Source organism: Rhineura floridana, chromosome 8 (assembly GCF_030035675.1).
Source record: "Rhineura floridana isolate rRhiFlo1 chromosome 8, rRhiFlo1.hap2, whole genome shotgun sequence".
Lineage (NCBI taxonomy): Eukaryota > Metazoa > Chordata > Lepidosauria > Squamata > Rhineuridae > Rhineura > Rhineura floridana.
The window spans coordinates 111,978,277-111,998,200 of NC_084487.1; the positions used below are offsets into that span (position 1 = coordinate 111,978,277).

Sequence of the window (19,924 nt, forward strand, 5' to 3'; positions counted from 1 at the left end):
GTTGTAGCCCGGTCGCTAGGCAACCAAGCAGCGGTCACTGCAGGGGTCTGGAAGCAGCGGTTTGAGTGAGAGAAAAAGAGCAAGTGGCCCGTCAGATAGGTCTCTTTCTTTGGCCAGACCATGGCCGCGTTTCAACAAGTGGATCCTTCCCTCAGGGCCTATTTCAAGAAACATTCCATACCCGACACCTATGAGGTAAAAAAGCCGCCTGTATAGGGGGTTGGGGGGTTGGCTGGAGTTGCAGTGAGTAGGATTGATGAGCAGGGGAAGTTCCTCTTTCTTTGTTCTCTTGTAAATTATTCACTCATTAAACACAAGTGGCAGTGTTTGATCTATTTATTTAATTTTCAGGGCGTACCTGCCTTTTGGTCTTCTAGGGACCCAGGGATGGGGGGACTTAGCAATGCTAGGATGAACTAATCCGTATCGTGAACATACTTTCGTTGCAATTTGCTTCAAAGCCTGGCGGAATAGATTTTTCAATAGACAGCGAATTGAGTTTTAAAGCAGGCAATACTTTTTCAGAATATTTTCATTCGCCTTTCGCATAGGACATCAGATGGGCATCATCTGAACTGCAATCAGGAGAAGTAAAAGGTTAACTCAGCCCAGACCCTCTTGTAACCAGGGGAATGAAATCTTAATATAAAAAGCTTTAGAGATAAAGGGAACGCACCTAAATATAGTTATTAGGGAGTAAGCGCCTCTGGGTTTTACTTTTGGGTAACCTTACACAGGATTACACTGAAAAGGAGACAAAAGGAGGGCATGCCTGAAAATCAACTCAATATATATTCCACATTTCAATGTTTTGCCTAAAGGATGACGCCTCTCGGTAATATTCAATGTTGTTAGCTGTACTTGAAATGGAACCAGTGAAAAACAATGGACTTAAATAGGGTGGATGTCATCCTCTGATATTAAGGCTGCAGTCCTAACCTCACTGAGGAGTGAGCCCCATTTAATTCAATAGGACTTACTTCTGAGCAAACATGATTAGGACTGCCCTGTAAGTTACTTTTTAGAAAATGCTTATTCTTTGTCTTAAAACACTTTTGTAATGGCTTTTCCCTGAGCCTCAACTTTTTAATATATATTTCCTCTTCTCTGTTTCTCAATTGCCTTTCCACTCAAAATTCAACATAAGGATGAACGTTCCATAATTTATTTTATTTTATTTATATACTGCCCTAAGCCCGAAGGCTCTCTGGGCGGTGTACAAAAAGATAAAAACAAGCAATGTATAAATACAATAAATCAAAAAACAAAACAAACAAATAATAAAGAAACCAAACAACATCCAGGATACAAAATAATAATGAAAATGCCTGGAGAAAATAGAATCTGAAGAGAAGATGGGGAACTATGGTAGATGTTTGTTAATAAATGCTTTGCATTTCAGTGCTGCTTCTTTGGAACATTTGAGATTGGGAGCATTTTATATGTGTAGGTCCCTACAAAAGGAGAGATTTGGGTGCATTTCTGATATTCAGGCTAAAAGAAAGAAGATTTAGGTTCGGCTAGAAGAAGTTCTTCCATTTCTGAATTCTTAAATCAGTCTTTGATCTCCTGACATGAAGGGTATCAAATCATGCTGTCCTAATGAAATCTGAACATTAAAAACCTTTCCTAAACCATTCTGAAAAAAAATGTTCTCTTGAGATGGTAACAGATTGAGATTAGTTATGGTAATTTGGACTACCAGTTCAAGTACCAATGAAAAATCTTATGTGATACCCACCTAGCATCATTTTTGGGACTGGGCTCAGCAGGGATAGCTAGGAGAGAATATTATTATTATTATTTATTAAATTTATTAGTCGCCCATCTGGCTGGTTGTCCAGCCACTCTGGGCGACGTACAAGATAAAACAATACATTAAAACATTAAAATTTAAAACCATAACAGTAAAAACCTAACCCACCCCAAAAGCCTGCCTGAAGAGCCAGGTCTTCAAGGCCCGGCGGAAGCTTATCATAGAAGGGGCATGGCGGAGATCATTTGGGAGAGAGTTCCACAGGGTGGGGGCCACTATTGAAAAGGGAGTGCAATGAAGTATATAGGCAGTAGGTGGCACTTATGATATCACTTCTGTGCCAGAACAGAATTTAAAGATGGCTAGACTAGAAAATGGAAAGTATAACTAAAGAAATAAAAACAGTAAAATTATGTCTTCTTATAGAAGAAGATATGGACTACAGACATACTAATTGCTTGAAAAGCAGCCAGGCCATTTTCTCTGGCTGCACACATCTTTCTATCCCACTCTTGATTAGGACCGCCCACAGCAAAGCGCTGGGCCAACCACTGTGTCTGCCTGAGCCTACTTTAAAGCATTTTCATTAGACACACCCGGAGTGGCAACAGGTTAATGGCCAATCAGTTTTGAAGTGTATGTGAAGCTGATTTAAAGGTGAAATATGCTGGAGCTGCAACTTGCAAGGTTTTGGAGTAAAAGCGGGCAGAGTTTTACTAGCGTTGTGTGTCTCCATGTTTAGAAAATGGAGGTGGAGATGCACTGCAGCCAGTGAAACTGCAAGTGTGTCTCTACACATGCTCTCTTCCAACAGATGGTAGCAGTAGAATGGATCCGTTCTTTTGTGGTCAAACCAGCACGGAAGTTTAGAGCCAATTTGTAAGCTTGTTGTGTGGCTTCTGAAAGTATGACTTACAGATGTGGTGTACATAAGCATGATATTTTCTATTCACCTTTCAGTTTAACATCTTCACATGATTATGGCCACAATCAGTCAAGCACTTGACTGAAAGTTTATTTAAGACATTTATATACCACTTAACCATTAGCATTTTTAAAGTGGTGTACATAAAAATAAACCATGTAGAAAATAAACTTGAAGGCATATAACAACAACAAAGAAAATAAACAGTAACAATTCATCATCAAACCAAACACTACCTTAAAATGCCTGCTGGAACAAGAAAGTCTCGGTCATATACCCTGAAGTTCAGTAAAAAGGGTGCCTAATCTCAGTTGGGAAGAAATTCCACAGGCTTAGACCCACAACACTGAATGAATGGCTTCTAGTAGTCATGAGCCATGCATATGAACCATGGAGGAACACCAACAGAGATTCCCCCAAAGATCTCAGTGATTGGGCCAGAATATAAGGGATCAGGCAGTCCTTAAGATATCTTGTACTAAGGACCTTGTCAATTAATACAAGAAATTATTGTAATTAATTAGCTTTATGCTGTGCCTCTGGCAATGGGTAAAGATCAGAAGTGGGGGATCTTTTTTAGCCCAAGGGACACATTCCCTCATGGGCAACCTTTTGTGAGCTCCATGCTGGTGGTGGGTGGGACCACAGGCAAAAGTGTTTGGCCAGAGGCAAAAAAACGGGTAGAGCAATGAGTGTGTCTCTTACCTTTGTACAGAAGGCTATACTCAAGCCATGCACAGCACAAGTTTCTACCCACATCTCTCTCCATCCTTAGTCTCAGCAAGCAAGAGGCATTATCACATTTTAAGGACACATTCCAGACAGGCAAGCACTTGAGGAGGATGCAGAGCAGAACTGGTGGGAGGTGTGGCCCCGGGAGAATCTCGAAGGCTTAGGTCTGAAGTTTCTCTCCCAGGGTACTGATAAAAATTATTAGGATTAATAATAGCAGTAGTAAGCTATAAATCAATGGCGCACAGACTTCAGGCTTACAGGATCTACTTTCCCCCCTCCTTACCAACCCCTGGACCCAGGTGCAAACACCCGTAGAGAAGCAGATACACATCCTAAACTGAAGAACAAGGTGGCTCTGAACATATTGCTCTGACCAAGATTTTTCCCCATTAAATGAATTGAGCTTGCCATTCTTTCATACAAAAACCCATTACTGGTGTTCCTCCAAGCTTTCTTCATTTCAGCAACATCATTTGGGGAGGGGAAATCCTTTTTGTTGTTACCATTGTTTAATAATTGGGAGTAAGAAACCTTTGCAGATTTATTACAAGTCACCTACTGTAGATTTCTAGTAGATCTTTCACCTGCTCCTTTTATAAATTACCACTCCCTTAAATCCAGCAACTATCCAACTTCATTTTCAATGGCATAACATGCCCACTATCCCTGTCTGTTCCTTAAAATGCAGTTTCAGTGGCAAATCGTCTTATAATTCGCAAAGAAATGCAGATCCTATAACCAAATATTCTGGATCATAAGAGATATAGAATTGTATGATTCAGAATCTTAGGTGCTATGCTCCTCCCCCCTCCCCTTGGTGGTTTGCAGTCTATTGAACACAAAGTAGCCCATAATTTAATTGTTTGGCCGCCTCAAAGTCAGAAAATATTGAAGTTGAGGAAAGGACGAATACATTTAAGTGCTAAATATTGTTTTATGGAAAAATATAAATGACCTTTTAAAAGTTTGTAATGTCAATAAAGGGTTATTACTCTATTAAAAATTCATATTTCATTTTCCAGCTTGAGACAGTTATCGTATAAAAGGCACTTTCTGTATTTATAAACTGCCAAAAAGATCCATCCAGCAGTAATTGTTTCCAGGATTTCCATGGTAACAGTACACTTTCTCTTCACCAAATGTAATAACTCTAACAGCAAATTTACTCTGTTTCTAAAAATAATTGCTGGCTATTAATTTTGCTTTGATATACTGCAAAGTCAAAGTTAACATTCCTCTTTGTTATAAAGATATATTCCAACACAATACAAAGAATTTTTCTAGTTCAGACTTCCAAATAAAATCACTAGATGGAATATCTGTACAAGCATGGCTGTCTGTTCACGTGGCAGTTCAAACTCATTGGTGAGCATTCCTGCTTACAAAAATGGGTGAGGAAAACCGCTAAAAATCCATGCAGCCAGGATGGGTAAACTGTTCCTAGTGTTTAACATGGCATGAAGTAGGGATCTTCTCTCTGGGTAAAACTCTGGTATCTCCTTTTCCTTAATGGATATTCCACCCAATCCAGCTCAGAATTAGTAAGTCATGACAGTTACAGAGCAGTCTGTGTGAACAGGTCAATACTATGGCAGTTGTGTGCACAATAAAGTTGAGTCAAAATTTCACAGAAGCATGTTCTTCCCTTGCCCCCTAAAAGCAAACAATTTTGCAGAATATTATTTGACAATTCTCCACCATTTTTGTGGTAGTCGCCATTTTTTTCTCCACAATGCCTCAGAAAGTAGATATAGGCCATTGTAGGGGATGCAAAATGGCAGACAGGATGCCAAAACAGTTGCCATTGCTTCAGCTTGCAGAAGCAAAAACCCTACAAATAGTCAGGCAAGAGATTAATTACAATCCTGAAGTACACTTTACATGTTTAATACTGGAAGTAAGCAGGATTCAAAGAACTAGTTTAGGTATGCCAAAGGGCCTGGTCATATGGTATCTATATGCCATACCATAACCTTCCTTTGAATAGGGTTGCCATATTGCCCGGTTAGCCAGGTTTTACCCAGATTCTTTGGATGCCACCTGGTGCCCGTTTAGCCCCTTTAGGTGGCCCGGATTCTCAGCTTTAATTTTGAAAAAAAGTAAGTTTCTAGGTGGTCCGGTTCTCGAGATATACATAAAAACGTCAGCTGCCCCCCTGACTGTTAAATCTTTCTTTAAACAATACTGCATAGCACTTCGTAGCTTTAACCCGCCCGTTCAGGATTGCAGCCAACCAGTGAAGCCAGGGTTGCATTTGGTTGACCTGAGGCAGTGTCTAGAAAACCTCATTGCAATGCCAGGTTTGGTTATGAATCCTGACTGGTTGTGGGATGCTGAGTTTTCTGCCTTACTCATAGGAATCTTGTTGTGGTTGGTATAGTATTACATTTAGGAAATTGTTACTGCCTTTTGTGTTGTTCTTTTCCTATTTGCATTTCACTTATCTTTAACCTCACTCCGTTACAACCATAGAAGCAACAGCAGCACATGCAAGGTAATTAACTCCCATTAGTGATAAGAGCAAGAATTTATAATTATTATTTTAATTAAAACAAGAGGCTTATGAGTAGTTTGAAGAGGACCAGATATTTATTTTCTTTCTGAGCCCAGGACTGGGTCTTTCATGATGCCCGGGGGAAGGGGGGGAGCAGGAGAGTAGACGATCAGACAGACATCCTGGCATTGGTAATCTAATTAGCAAGGTATGTGTGGGGTTGTTGCACACTTCCAGGCCCAGTTTCATTTTGAGTATGGAGGTGGAACCTGTGTAGATGTGGTTGATCAAAGGGAGAAGAAATTTTGAGTTAAGCAAAGCTCTGCTTTTATAAAACCTAAGAAACATACAGATACTTTAAATGTCTGAGTGCTTGCACCAGTGGAATACTGGAGGAACTTGTAAAACTTGCTGCAACAGTATTTAGAACTGAGCATGTGGTGTGAAAGACTCCTTTTCCTAACATTTTGGCTTGTTTTTCTCCACCCACCACATCTCTGAAATATATCATATATGTAATGGTTAACCATACTAAAAAATGTAAATAAGTTTATTTTGGTCAGTGACCAGCAAAGGTTAACCATACTGCTGCCCTTACTTACTTTATGTTTGTTGCTATTTTGTGTTTTTATTATGTTTTTATATTGATTGTGTATTTTTATTGTTTTTATTATATTTGTAAACTGTGCTGAGCTCTGTTTTTAACAGCAGAAGGGCAGGATATAAATCCTCTTAATCAATAAATAAATATTCCATAGTGTTGGAAACTAGAGTCTAGGCATTTAAGGCTGAAAATGTTGCTTTTAAAAAAAAGATTTCTCACATCTTTCCCCAGTTTTTCGTGGTAATTCCTAGGCACAAAAACAAAACAACTGGACAATCCAAATATCAACATGCAAATAATTTGCATAATATGCAAATAATATGCATAATATGCAAATTAGCCTGCCTGGATTTGTGGAACTGGACTATGACAACCCTACCTTTGAAACATACCTCTATTTCCAAACCTGTTTTATATATGGCATAGAGAGCTGCTATTCAGTAAACACAAGCCCAACGTTCCCTTGCAGAGCTTGTTGCTCTGTTATTTGGATACTGGCCCTTGTCTGTTAGAGTCAGAATGTGTCCGTTAGGTTTGATTCAGTGGAGGCTGGTGCCCACTGGGACTGGAAGGGAAAAAGGCAGGGAAGCCAACAGTAAATGGCCCCAGAGCCAACGACAGACAGAGCCAACTACTAATAGTTTTTTCCCCATCCTCTTCCCTATTGAATACTATAAAGGCAACATTGAGACTAGGAGGGAGGAAGCTTACAGACAATGCCACCCCTGGATTGGTTGTACACAAGAAGGCAGGTAAATGGGGGCTGGCAGAGGGCAGACTAAGCTTGGTGGGGCAGTGCCCCACTTGCCCTTATGGACCAGTCTTCACTGATAAGATTTCCTGCTCTCTTAATTATATGAGATAAGAAGCGCTCTTCAAGTTTATGTTCCTCTCATTGTGTTTTGTGCCCTTGTTCCACTTGAATTCCTTCTCTTTCCTGCTAACTATGAGTGTTTCCAGGACTGGCCCAAGATATTTTGCTTCCTGAGATGGAGAAGCAAATAGCATCTCCCCCAACAAGTCAAGATGCACAGTATCCGTACTCTGTCAAAATTATTTTGGCACCTGAGGCAGAAAAATTCCATAACCCTCTCTCTTCCTTCTTGGCAATAAAAATTCAATAATAATTAATAAATTAAATAACAATTTTCCACCTTTTATAACAACCCAGATCAGCTGCTTGAGACAGTTGCCATTCTCCCTAATGGCAGGGCAAATCCTGAGTGTTATATCTGCACTGTGTTGATCACTTAGGTTGCAATCCATACATTTCTACTCAGAAGTAAGCTCCATTGGGTTCCGTGGGACTTACTTCCAGGTAAATGTGTGTTGGATTGTAGCGTTAGTTAGCTTAAAGCAAAGTTTGAAACTCACTTCTAGGCACTGTTAATTCATTGTCCTGTTTCTCGATCACTCCTTTTCACACACCTAATCAAGGACATTATATGCCACTAGACACTAAATAAGATGGTTGTCCAGTTTGGATATAATGCTAAACTATGACTTAATATTACATGAACAAATAGTAGTGTGCCTCAGATCCATGTGCTTCCCTTCTCCTCTGGCATAACCACAAGGATAGTAGTGTAGTGACAAATTCAGAAGTACAGGGTCTCTTCATGATAGCCATGCCATGCTCGCTCATAGCCATGCCTCTTTTTCCACTTTCCCTCATCTCCCTTCCTCTCTGTGTTGTCTCAAAGTCCACACTCCACTACAACAGACACCCCTAGAAGCCAGTCAGCATGAAAGGGCAGGCTGTGCGGTAGCTACTGAAAAGAGTGTTCTCAGTGGCTGACTCATCTCCTTTCACTCTGAGTGGCTCCAGTCAGCACGAAAGGACAAGAACTCTTCTCAGTGCCTAAGACACTCGTCTTTCATGGTGACTGGCCCATACATAGAGACCTGGCTGGACCCCTGCTCCCAAAAAAGTAAGATGTGTGGCCCCCTGTGACCCCAGATGTCTACATCCCTGCATAAGGAGGAGACTGGAAGCATTAGCTTCCTAGTTTAAACTAGCTAGAGTTTCTTATTATGTCCAAACTAGGAACTGTGACTAGCTTAAACTATTATGTATTTAAAAGCCAGGTCCATAATCCAGGGTTTGATTCAGGCAGATGTCAAGAAATCATAGTTTAAAGTTTTCAGTTTTGCCTTTTCAGACACAACAAGAAATTTTTGATTAGTTTAAATGAGAAAGCAGATGCTCTTAATCTTCTCACAGCTATGCTAATCTAGGAGAGGAGCACACAAACATAAGATTTGTACACATAGTGCAAAACTATGGTTTCGCATTACATTTAAATTGCACCAGAGATTCTATTTTTACTTGTGCAATCATATAGCTAATTTTTTACTTGGAGGAAAAGTGATTTTTTTAAAAAAAGGGTTAAAATCGGTTGTAGAATAGATGGATAATTTTTTTTAAAAAAGCAAGTTCTGGTGCAGGCTAGAACAATCTTGAAGTATCAGTTTTTATTTTAAATTAAGTTTTGAGAAATGTGCATAATTGTGAATTTCACTCCACTTGCCTCATTGTTAGTGTACAATCTAACTACAATAAACTATAATCCCATACAAATCTACTAAAAAATAAGCTCCATTACATGTTTACTAAAGAGTAAGCTCCATTGGGTTCAATGGGACTCACTCCCAGGTAAGTGTGTATTGGATTTCAGCCTTAGTCCCAATTTATTTCAAAGGGAGATTTGAACTGATGCTTTACTCCTTCCTGCTAAAATCAATGGGATTTTAAAATGCTTACCTTTGGCTGGATTGTGCTTTTACTGTCCTACCTAATTGGGATTATTTGTTTTTACAGTGATGAATTATTGACTACTTAGTTGTAATAATTTCTCTAGTGAGTGAGGCTGGGAAATGAAAATATCTTTTTCTCAGAGAGTTTGCAAGCTAAAAGAGAAAAAAGCATTGAGAAGATGAATATAGTGACAAATAAACCAATAAAATGATAATCCTTGTCATAGTTCTGGATTAAATGAATTTATGGGACATGTCCATATTTGGTACAATGGAATACAAAGTAATGTAATATCTTTTAGAACATTTTTTACCATATTGGTTGGTAATGAGAAAGGAAGGAAGGAAGAATGAAATAGAAAATTACCGTAAAAATTTGGAAAAGCTGGCTAGCTAGGCTGAGACTGTATATAATTTTTGAGGACAGGCAAATAAAGGCAGAAATAATGTTCCCCAAAGGGGTACAATCAAAGGATGTATGAGGATGGTGCTGATTTGTAGAAAGTAAAGGACCGAACACTTAGAACAAAGAAAAGAGTAATCTTCTGATAAGATTATTATTCCAGCATCAGTGATAATAAGGAATAAAGCAAACCTGTTAAAATATTTGAACTCATCTTACATGATTAGATAACAGACATCTCTCCAAAAAGAGAACAATTTCTTAACATTTAAAATCCCATCATTATTGTAGCCTTTCCTTGCTTTACAACCTCATGTGATTTTTCATTGCGTTTCTCATACTGGCATCAAATTTAAGAACACAAATTAAAATTTCATGAAATTAAAATATAGTGTTATGGGTTTGGGGTTGAGATAGATGATTTCTGTGAGTCCCCTTCCAGCCTCTGATTTGGAACCATGCACCTGGAGGTGAGAAACCTGCCCTGCTGGTTTTGTTAATCTAATCGAGTAGCCAGGTGGACTAACGATGAATGGGCCAGGGAGATCCTATTGTTATTGAAACTCTTCAGGAGAACTCCTCCCTCCTGGGGCCTAAGAGAGGATTGTGCTTTTTAGTTGGGTTGGAGGAAAGGCTGGGAGCCAGAGACACACAGAGAGGCTGACTCCCTGTACCTCTGCTTTAGGATGCCTCCTGTAACCCTGATGGAAAAGAAAGATCTATTGGACTGCTGATGCTTTGAACCCCTCCATCTTAAGCTCAGGTTGGAATGTGTGTAAATAAAAAACATATTTCATAAAGGCACCATAGTCCACTGACCTTCTTTCCAAGGAAACCAAACCAGGGTAAGCTCAGGGACCCCTGGAGATCTCTCACTTCTCGGAAATGCCACACAACAATATATGTAACCTTTATCTGGGGACTGAAATGTTCAGCGTGCAAGAAAGGAAATATGTAAAGGATATGCCCATAAATATCAATATATGATTAAAGAACACAATTTACGGATTGGTTTTTATAGATTAACAAAGCAGGGATCTGAGGATCATGGAGTTGCATAGTTTAAATACAGGAAATGAGTATCTATCATTGTGTAAATGGTTTAATTTATAAGGTAGTTTAGATGAGAGGAGCTGGATAATAGAACTGTTCTAGAGAAAGCAACTATACAATTACAAAGTTTTCCATTTCTTTCCCAAAATCTACAATGAAATTGGAAAAATATTGTCTATTCAAGATATAAAATACTGTATAAACTGATTGACAAACAAAATGATAACATTAACAACGGAAATAAAATAAGAACAAAATATAATGCTTATATCAGAAGGTCTAAAGGTAATATCATTTAAAAGTTAGTTTTATACTTTTATGCAAGTATATTTGATATTTTTATCAGAATTCCAAATGTGGATTTTTCATTGCAGGCCCTGTTATGTGGTCTATTAATTATGTGTCCAGATGATCCACTCAGGTTTTTAGAAGAAAAGATCAAAGAAATAATGGACAAGGGTCTATATAGTATTTTATGGTATGTATAAGATTTCTTGTGCCGGGGGGGTATAAATATTGTGATAAGGTGTAAAATACTGAAATATCATTTACAATCAATTATGAGGGGGGAGTACAAATATCATTCTTCAGCCTTCTTCTGCGCCCCTGCAGAGAAGAAGTGAGGGGGGAGGAGGAATGCTCGTCTGTTCCTCTCTCTGTGTTCTTGTTTTCCTTCCCATTGGAAACACACTCACAAGTATGTTTAAATTTCCCTCTGATTTGGAGGCATGGAGGGGGACCAGGACTTCAAGCCACTTCCTGATGAGCTCTTTTTCAGCCCTATCAGTGTTGGAGATGTAACATCGGTTAGACTAGATCTTCGGAGTATCTGGTGGTAGCAGGGAAGGAGGATCTGACATCGGATCTGCCTCTCTGCTGTTGGAGCTCTGTCTCTGACATCAGAGAGGTAGATCCAATATATCCTGTGGCCCCTGGGATGCCCTCTGTGGGTCCATAGGATGTACCCTTTGCTGTTATAAGGTACTTTGACACTGAAAACTTTTTATAAAGGTCAGAACAAATAATTTTTAAATAAATAATGGGGTAGAAAAATTCAACAATTTATTTAAAAATGGGAATGACAAAGATTATGGAGTGACATCTGATTAGCAGGCAATATGAAGAATCTGTACTAATCTGTATTTATTTGCATGCTAGTAATCAGTCTTGAAAGCTATTTGGATACTGAGGGCACTTACAAACTGTCACGGTATTTGAGTGGGATCCAATCACATCCCAGCAAATTCAGATTGCTCAATTAATGCTGATTTGAAGTTCTTATAAAACAAAATATCAGCTTTTTTGCTATAAGGAAAGTGATGGGAAAATGCGCTGGAAAGAATGGGATATCACTTGCTTGATGCACTATTGTTTAATCTCTCCACAAGCAAATCAGGATGGATTGATTCCATAAAGGAAGGCACAGACCTGAACTTACAAGATCTGAACAGGGTGGTTCATGACAGATACTATTGGAAATCACTGATTCACAGGGTCGCCATAAGTCGTAATTGACGTGAAGGCGCATAACAAGAACAACAACAAATAGCTAATGTTGTGCTACTTGAGAGAGTGAAATCTGCAGGTATTATAAAATTATTTCAGGTAGTGGAGGCCAAAGTATACTACAAAGAGTTTAAAAGTATCTCTAAAAACTAAGAGAGAGAGAGAAAGTAACTAAGTAAAATTGGTGATGTATAGGACTATAGAAAGAACTGCGTTCCTTATTTTTTTATTTCTATAGTTTATATATAAATTACCACTTATAGAAGATAAATGTTAGTTGCTTAACTGATGTTATCTCTATGGCTTGCAATAATAAGAAACACAGAAAATATATTCTTGAACAATCATCAACTGGATTTGGATAAATTCTCTGACCAGCTACTACTGTGTCGGTACATTTCAAATCCTTTAACCACGATTAAGGAATTTGGACTGGGCCACAGAATTACTCAATTCCTTCCTCTAGCTGCTTCCTTTTTGCATGCAAATTGTCCCTTGGGTTTTACAAATGGTTTAGAACAATGTTGACACCAACTTTAACCATGGAAGATGCCAACCAGGGTTTGCTGTTAACCAGGAATTATTAACCTAGCAAGGGGCTGGGGTATATGTGGAAGTTGCATCCAAAGAGAAGAAATGTAGTGTATGATTTCATGGCCCGATCTGTTAATTATGGTTAGTGGATGGTTAAGAAAGGGTTAGATTTGCACTGGTGTATTGTAATTGATATTATTATTGACTTTATGCGTCTGTACGTTTTATGTATGTTCTATTTGCTTCTTTGTGCTTTTGTAAAATTAAAATTTAATTAAGAAAATGAGTGCAGCAGTAGATGACTAGCAATGGAATTCCTCAACTTCATTTGGTGTCTTTAGTACTGATCATGTCCAGAGACAAGATACTCTTCTAGCTGGACTGCTGGTTTTACCCTACAATAAACTTTACCTTCACAGTAATAACATCTGCCCTCAAAAAATAATAGCGTATACTAAACCTTAGCAGGATTAATGGTGACTTTTTGAACTAAATAAGCAGACGTTTTCCCTGACTTCCTGTTTTTATTTTATGAATTATTCACAGAGTATGAGATTACTATGTCATTTAATTTATTGCATTTAATGTATTTATTGCATTCTGATAAAGAAGGCCTGGCTGCACTGGCAGCTGCTATGCTTTAGAAATTGGCATCCACACCAGGTCAACAAATGAAGTCCCTGTAACCAAAAGGGAGCTACAACCAATGTCTTGATATCATCATGCCGTTGTATAAATCTGTGGTGCAACCGCATTTGGAATACTGTGTACAGTTCTGGTCGCCTCATCTCAAAAAGGATATTATAGAGTTGGAAAAGGTTCAGAAGAGGGCAACCAGAATGATCAAGGGGATGGAGCGACTCCCTTATGAGGAAAGGTTGCAGCATTTGGGGCTTTTTAGTTTAGAGAAAAGACGGGTCAGAGGAGACATGATAGAAGTGTATAAAATTATGCATGGCATTGAGAAAGTGGATAGAGAAAAGTTCTTCTCCCTCTCTCATAATACTAGAACTCGTGGACATTCAAAGAAGCTGAATGTTGGAAAATTCAGGACAGACAAAAGGAAGTACTTCTTTACTCAGCGCATAGTTAAACTATGGAATTTGCTCCCACAAGATGCAGTAATGGCCACCAGCTTGGATGGCTTTAAAAGAAGATTAGACAAATTCATGGAGGACAGGGCTATCAATGGCTACTAGCCGTGATGGCTGTGCTCTGCCACCCTAGTCAGAGGCAGCATGCTTCTGAAAACCAGTTGCCGGAAGCCTCAGGAGGGGAGAGTGTTCTTGCACTCGGGTCCTGCTTGCGGGCTTCCCCTGGGCACCTGGTTGGCCACTGTGAGAACAGGATGCTGGACTAGATGGGCCACTGGCCTGATCCAGCAGGCTCTTCTTATGTTCTTATGTTCTCTGTCTTCTAAACCTTGTGCAGGAACTTCAACAGGTGAGAAAGTGGTCAAAAGGCATACAGCCTATCTTGCGGCTTCGCAGCCAGTGTGTCTCTGCCTAGAGCCTCCAAACAGGGGAACTGAGCAATGAAGGGGCTTACTTTGGTGTTTTTTGGAGTGGTGAAGGGGTCCACAATGGGAACGCTGAAGCTGTTTACTACCATCCTGAATACTGAGAATGCAGCTCCCACTTGGCTTCCATTATTAACATCCTGCTCAATTAATCCCCCATTGTGTTGGAGAATGGACTTGGATAACCTGTCTAGGGATGCTGACCTCTTCCCCTGCTTTTTGAGATAAGCCTTTGCTGACATATTGTCTTGATGAGAACATAACAATGAGCAACCCGAGCAGCTAAAGCCAGGAGGGCTATATGAACTGTCTTGAGCTTCAGCTAGTTGATGTTCCTGATCCTGTCCTGATCTGACCACATGCCCTGAGCCACCTGAGAGTTCAGGTGAGCTCCGCAGCTGAATAAGCTGTCATCAGAAGTGATGACTTTCCATGTGGGAGGAGGTAGAGATGCTCCAACCTCCAGACAACCTGCATGCAACCACCAACCCAGATCCTTCTTCAACCAGGCTGGAACTGGAATCTGAACATGAGACTGACAAGCGATCTGATCCTGCTCCAGTCCTCAAATTGGAATGCATCAAATGCAGAATTTCCCAAAAAAGCTGCAGACGGTGAAATCTTTTAAAAACTATCCTGCACCTTGTTTAGGGACCTGATCAATGACAAAGAACTCCTCCACCCACTTAAACACTGTTCAAGGGGATACAGTTAACAGCAGATTCTAGGAAGGCAGCAGCTGAAGCCTTAAAGCCCTTGTGAAAGGTGGCATCCACCCTCTTATCACAAACATCTCTCTACCCCCTCCCTCCCTTTCAATGGGAATGACACCCGAAGAAGATAAAACTGCAATGGGCAAATCTATCATGGGAATCTGAAGCAGCTCCATGGAGTTATCAGACAAGTGATACTAGCCAGCTTATAAATAAGCTTATGCTTGGCTGGTATAGTCCATGTAAACAAACCACTTACAGATTTTCTACAATCAAGTGGTATATAAATTTTGTTAAATAAATGAAAAAAATTAATTTTGCAGACCAGGCCTTTTGAAAAGATTTGGGAATAGGAACTGCCACTGGGGCACATTCTACTAGGACAGCAGTTACCATGGCAGCATTTACTACTAATGCACCAAATATTGAGGTATCACATGCAGCACAACATAGGCATCACTCAGTACTTTCACAAAACATTATAGAATTTACCAGTATGCATCAGCTGAGGCAGCTTTCTGTGGGAGAGTGTTACAGCAGGCCCTACCATCATAATGAGCTGCCATAGAGTTTTATCCCAGCCTGATGACCTTCAATACCAATGGGAAAAGGAGCTGTTCTTATCTGAAAGGTATTTCTTCATTGCTAATTGAGGGTCATCATGGCCACTCCCTATTTTTTCCAAACATTATTAGGTCCTGTTCAAAGTTGGATGCAAACTGGATTCTGGGAAAGCTGCCCACTTCTATCAGAATGCCTTTTCTGCCTTTGATCACAAGATGGAGCCATTTTCCAAGCAGATGAGCTCCCCTTACCAATGAGTACCTTTCAGATACGAAGAAAAGTTACATTCAAAGTTTTCCATATTTTGCAGCGCTGGTCTCCAGACAAGTAATGTGTACAAAAATACATTTACTGCAGTAAAGTGTGCATAAAGATACACGTATTAGTGAAAATACAAAAAAAATGCATTATACTAGGGGAAATTTTGCTTTGCAAAAATGTTTTCTTTTATGAAAAATTGCTTACAAATGTGTATATAAAAATGCTGATGAATTTTCATGAGGACTTTTTTTCAACCGCAAACTGACACATAGAACTGAACTTAAGCTTGGAAGAATGAGAAAAATGGAAACTGACAGATTCATCCATCCCTATTCCTGATAAACCATGAGTCAGAAACTCTGGTTTATAATTATATACAAACATGGCCAGTGTCTCTGAGCACAGGAATAAGCATAGGCTACTTCAAAAATTATTTTGGGCACTTCCAGAATGTTGCTATTTTTAGTGGGATTCAGTTGCATACTGGGAAATTCAGATTGCACAATGTTGATTTGGCACTCTTGCGCAACAAACCCACTTCCCCCCAAAATTGGACTTTTAGCAATAAGGGAAATGCACTAGAAAGTGTGAGATAACATTTGCTTGATGCAACGTCATCTAACCTCTGCAAATAAATCAGAATGAATACTCAGCAAACAGCCAACGTCATCTAGTCTCTCTGCAAACAAATCAGAATAAAGTGTAATAAACTGGTTGTCTGGAAGCAACCTTTAAAGTTCACTAATATAATTTCAATAGTGGCTCTATTAGCATTTTCAGAAAATGTAAACTGTTATGTAATTATGTAGCTAAAAAAAGTAATATTCTTTTACATTTCCCCCCAGGAATATGTGTATTGATCCAGGCCTAAGTCTAAGACTAAAGGTGATTTCAGAAACATATTTACACACCCTTTTGGGACTTGATGATGATCAGCTGGTAATTATTATTGAAACTTTTCTGCAAACTTCGAGTAGAATAAGAACTTATGCTGTCCTGAAATGTATTGTACAAGCAATTATACTTACTTTGGATTCATAGTCTGCTTTGTCCCAAATCTGAGAAAAAAGGTTCCTAATCCTAAAGTCCTCATAATATAAGACTGCAGTCCTAAACACTGTCACTATAGAATAACTTATTCTATAGTTTACTTAAGTCCCATTGAACTCAGGGGGACTTCTGGGTAAATTTGTTTAAGATTGTGCTGCAAGAAAATATGGCACGAGGAAATAAATAAATAACTTTTTATATGAAATCCTGCAGTTGGTCCTCCAAACAGTTGGCATCCTTTAGATGCTAGGTTCTGGAAATGAATTGTGAAATTGGAACAATCTCCCTCCCTCCATGTGCAAAAATGCCATGTGCCACCAACAATGGGGCAGTCAGGTCCCTTTGGCCTTCTTTTGATGCCTTGTATGGATCTTTTGGAACCATCAGCATTGCAGAGCTTGGTCCAACCCTTTCAAAGTCTCAACTAAAAGTAGAAAATTGGAATGATTGGAGGTGTGCCCCAAAGGGAATAGAAGGAGATGGCTTTTATTTTTTGTTTTTGTGGAACAGCAGTGGGCAGACTTGTGGGATGTACTGTTTCTTTTATTGTTGTTGTTGCTATTGTTAAACATTTTGGAGATAGAATCCTTGCTGATCTACTGCATATTACTCAAGAGATCTATCAGTAGATCCCAATCTACCTTCTTCCCACAACTGATGTAAAAGATCAAGTAGTAACTGGAGCTGCTCAACCTTCTGCTGTTACTGCTGCAGTACTACAGATGTACAGGGTCAAGAGTGTTATCCTTCATTTTCTAAAATGTATGTAGAGTACTTATTTATTTATTTCTATTTCTATACCAACCTTCACTTTACAATCACAGCTTGGCATTCAGAAATAAAACAAGTGCATACTTAATAAAAACTACAGCAAATTAAAATTACAACATAAAAAATTATAAAGCAACACTACAATAGGAGGAAACTCATTTTCATTCCTGTTTCTTATTTGAGCCCATTGTAATTACTTTCTCCAACACTGAACATCAGTGAACATCAATTTCCTTTCAATCCACAATCTAGACTATTTTATTATTATTATTATTATTACTACTCTTTATTTTTACCCCGCCCTCTTTCCAAAACTGGAACTCAGGGCGGCTTACAAATAAAAACTACACATAGGTAAAAAACATACAAAAATATACAATTAAAATAGAATTAAACTATTCATAACATTAAAACCATGAAACAGACACTTAAGATACTAAGACAATTTAAAACATTAAGAATAGGACCATAGAACAATACACAGACCTTATGAGGCCCTATCTTAAACATGTTCTAGTCCAAAAGCCTGTTGGAATAAAAAAGTCTTTGCCTGCTGACGGAAGGATAGCAAGGAAGGGGCCATTCGTGCTTCCCTAGGAAGAGAGTTCCAGAACCTGGGGGCAGCCACCGAGAAGGCCCTATCTCATGTCCCCACCAATTGCCCTTGCGAAGGTGTTGGGACTGAGAGAAGGGCCTCTCCTGAGGATCTCAACGCTCATATGGGGAGATACGGTCTGACAAATAGCCTGGACCTAGGCCGTATAGAGCTTTATAGGTCAAAACCAGCACTTTGAATTGTGACCGGAAACAAACTGGCAGCCGGTGGAGCTGTCGCAACAAGGGGGTTGTATGGTCCCTGTAACAAGCTCCAGTTAGCACTCTGGCTGCAGCTCTTTGTACCAGTTTAAGTTTCCGAAAAGTCTTCAAAGGCAGCCCCACGTAGAGCGCGTTACAGTAATCTAAATGGGATGTAACTAAGGCATGCATCACTGTAGTCAAAGCAGGCGTCTCCAGGAACGGGCGCAGCTGGCGCACCAGTCTTAGCTGGGCAAAAGCACTCCTGGCCACTGCAGAGACCTGGGCCTCCATGTTCAAAGCTGAGTCCAGGAGCACACCCAAACTGCGAACCTGTGTCTTCAGGGGGAGTGTAACCCCATCCAGCACAGGCTGAATCCCTATTCCCTGATTTGCCTTTCGACTAACCAGGAGCACCTCTGTCTTGTCTGGATTGAGCCTCAATTTGTTCGCCCTCATCCAGTCCATCACTGATGCCAGGCACCGGTTCAGGACCAGGACAGCTTCCTTGGCTTTAGGTGGAAAGGAAAAACAGAGTTGAGTGTCATCCGCATACTGATGACACCGAACCCCAAACCCCCAGACAACCTCACCCAGCGGTTTCATGTAGATGTTAAATAACATGGGGGACAAAACTGAGCCCTGAGAGACCCCATATGTCAAAGGCCAAGGAGTCGAACAGGAATCCTCCAGCACCACCTTCTGGGTTTGTCCCTCCAGGAAGGAGCCGAGCCACTGCAACACAGTGCCCCCAAGTCCCATCCTGGCAAGGCGGCCCAGAAGGATACCATGGTCGATGGTATCGAAAGCCGCTGAGAGGTCCAGTAGAACCAACAGGGACACACTCCCCCTCTCCAGCTCTCTGCGTAGGTCATCCACTAAGGCGACTAAAGCCGTCTCTGTCCCGTAGCCGGGCCTGAAACCAGACTGAAATGGGTCAAGATAATCCGTTTCATCCAAGAATCTCTGGAGTTGAGCAGCCACCACACGCTCTATTACCTTGCCCAGAAATGGAATGTTGGAGACTGGCCGATAATTACCCATTATCAGAGCTTGGAAGTAACTAGTTACAAGTAACGGATTACTTGTAATTTATTACTTTTTTGAGTAACAAGTGGGTAACTTCATTACATTTTGCTGGTAATAGAACGAGTAGTAATTTCATTACTTTTGAGGAGTAATTGTAATGTTTCCAGCATTACTTTTGCACATTACTTGGGGGGGAGCAGAGGAAGTCTTCTGCTCCTCTGATTTGTGAATAAAAATCATGTCAAACTGGGCTTCTGTGCAGCGTTGTTCTTCCTTCATGCTCTATGGGTGCTTAGGAGGCTACAAGGGAGGAGGTGGATAGCAAGACGGCATGGAGAAAACAATTGTTTAAAAATTGACAGGAGTGGAAGGAGAAAAGAGCTGGAGGCAATATATATACAAAAATATGTGTGTTGGGTATCATTGCTGGGGGTGGGGTGAGGGGATGTGAGATT

The 19,924-nt window shown here is 39.9% G+C and overlaps 1 protein-coding gene across 2 annotated transcripts in view; it reads left to right on the plus strand.

The window, feature by feature from the left end:
- Window positions 1–19,924, plus strand: part of FBXL13 (F-box and leucine rich repeat protein 13) — a 177,871-nt gene continuing 157,947 nt past the window's right edge. The window contains exons 1-3 of one of the 2 annotated variants that reach the window (XM_061582083.1): window positions 1–195; window positions 11,102–11,205; window positions 16,670–16,763. In XM_061582083.1, coding sequence (XP_061438067.1) covers window positions 121–195; window positions 11,102–11,205; window positions 16,670–16,763 — 273 coding nt within the window. In that variant the 5' untranslated portion in view covers window positions 1–120. Of the gene's footprint in view, window positions 196–11,101; window positions 11,206–16,669; window positions 16,764–19,924 lie in introns of those variants that run through there. The other variant, XM_061582084.1, reaches the window with a different exon arrangement.